At 26.1% G+C, this 2,198-nt stretch overlaps 1 protein-coding gene across 1 annotated transcript; it reads left to right on the forward strand.

Moving 5' to 3' along the window:
* Window positions 1–957: 957 nt before the first annotated feature.
* LOC112794767 (probable zinc transporter 8) lies at window positions 958–1,644 on the forward strand. Its single transcript, XM_025836748.2, has one exon. The coding sequence runs from the start codon at window positions 958–960 to the stop codon at window positions 1,642–1,644; it is 687 nt and encodes a 228-aa protein (XP_025692533.2).
* The last annotated feature ends 554 nt before the right edge of the window (window positions 1,645–2,198 follow it).

Genomic DNA, 2,198 nt, shown 5'->3' on the forward strand with positions numbered 1-2,198 from the left:
ATTAATTTTTATATTAGTTAATACTACTTCTCATTTTTTAATATTAAAATGACTTTATCTTTATTTTTTTGACAGTTTAAAATTTATCAATTATAATCTAGAATAATAGACAATGGTGGTGACAGTAAGAAGTAAATTTGTGGTGATATATATTATTGATATTTGTATTGAAACTTGGAAGAAAGAAGAAAAATATGAGAAGGGAGATATTGATGAATAAAAGGAATAATAAAAAGAAATTTCACAAGCAATTAGTTGAAATTCTTTACTAAAAAGTTGGTTATATATTTAGTTGAATTAATATCCTTTTGTTTACTTTAATATTTTTTCACTTTTTATATAATATCTTAATTTTTAATTTTTATCATTTACTATTTTGTTGACTAATTATTAATTAAAAATAAATTAATTCCTTAGAAAAATCATTAATATAAATGATACATTATTATTGTTTTTTGTCCTTTTATAATTTTTTTTGTGTTTGTCAAGTTTAAACATCAAATATTTTAAATTTTTAATTAACAATCTTGTAATATAATAAGACTTAATCAATAAACTCAATTTTCACAAAATAAAAAATCAAACTAGTTATCAAACTAATAAAAAATTCAAATGATATTCAACTAGAGTGATTTGAAGCATGTATATTAAACAAAATTATTTTTGACTAATTTTTAAGTTTTTGACTAGTTCACTCACAGTTAATTTTCATCCTAAATTGAATTGATCTAGTGGGTAATTCTTAATTAATCCAGTTAAATTAATCAGTCTAATTTAATTTTGAGAACAATATAAAAAATTAAAATTACTGATCGATATTTAATATTTAAATTTATTCAATTAATGACGTGAGCAAGCCCTTCATATTATTGATTTAAACTATGCATATGTATGTCTATATAAAGAAGCTTCATCTATATTCAAAAGTGTTAGCTTCATATATAAACAGGAACAATAATGGGTACTAATTCAGATCTGAAGCCGACGATCTCTTTGGTTTTCATCATCATCGTTTTCTTCACACCCAAAACCCTAGCAGAGTGCGAATCCGAATCAGTAGACTCATGTAACGACAAAGAGAAAGCTCTCCCTCTAAAAATCGTGGCTATCTTTGCAATCTTGGTAACCAGCATGATCGGCGTATCTCTGTCCTTTGGGAGGCGTTCGATCCCGGCGTTGAGCCCCGAAAACGACCTCTTCATGGTTGTGAAATGCTTCGCCGGGGGGATCATTCTCGGCACGGGGTTCATGCACGTGCTGCCGGATTCATTAGACATGCTGGGGTCTGATTGTCTTGAGGAGAAGCCATGGCACGAGTTTCCCTTCTCAGGGCTCGTTGCCATGTTCTCTGCCTTATTCACGCTCATGGTGGATTCTTTGGCCACAAGCTTTTATAGTAAGAAGAGTAGTGATGCAGTTATTCCAGGTAGCCACACTGGTGCAGTTGGTGGTCATGAAGAACAAGAGATGGGTCTTGTTGTTAGTGTTGGCCATTTCCATGGTCATGCTAATGGTCATCATCATGCAGCAATTGAGGCTACTAAGAATGAAGGTGCAGCAGACACACAACTCGTGCGTTATCGTGTTGTTGCTATGGTAACATTATTAAATTACTCTTCTCTTTATTCTCCTAATCTATCTTAATTAAGTAGCTTAGTGTTATGAGAAATAGCTACAAAGTTGTCCTAATTTATTATTTTTGGTTATTATTTTTCGTTATTAACTTAATTTTTTTTATTTTAATAATCTAATCATATATTTTAATTTATATTTTTAAATATTAATATAGTTAACAGTTAATTAAAAATAATATATTTTGATAATTTTTAACATTATTTTAATATTATTAATACTTTATTTGAATAGATGATAAAAATAAAATAAAAAATAAGAAAAAAATAAAAAAAATTGTTTTATGTGTTATTTAAATAAAGAAATAAATAAAAAAATAATAAAAAAATTCTTTTATTTGAATGAAAATAAAAGTAAAATAGAAAAATTATAATAAAAAATTATATTAATATCTTTAGATTTTTTTTATTCATTAAGAGATGAATTAATAATTTTACTCTTATTTATATATTTTTCTTTCATTTTCATCACAATTTTAAAAGAAAAAATTAGTAGATTTCGTACTATTTTTTTCTTTCTATCTTATTTTTTTTATTCAAATAACAAAAAATTCACATTTTTATCTG

Source organism: Arachis hypogaea, chromosome 4 (assembly GCF_003086295.3).
Source record: "Arachis hypogaea cultivar Tifrunner chromosome 4, arahy.Tifrunner.gnm2.J5K5, whole genome shotgun sequence".
Taxonomy (NCBI): domain Eukaryota; kingdom Viridiplantae; phylum Streptophyta; class Magnoliopsida; order Fabales; family Fabaceae; genus Arachis; species Arachis hypogaea.

Excerpts from the sequence above, each read along its gene's own strand:
- LOC112794767 (XM_025836748.2), top strand. The coding sequence starts at position 958 with ATGGGTACTAATTCAGATCTGAAGCCGACGATCTCTTTGGTTTTCATC.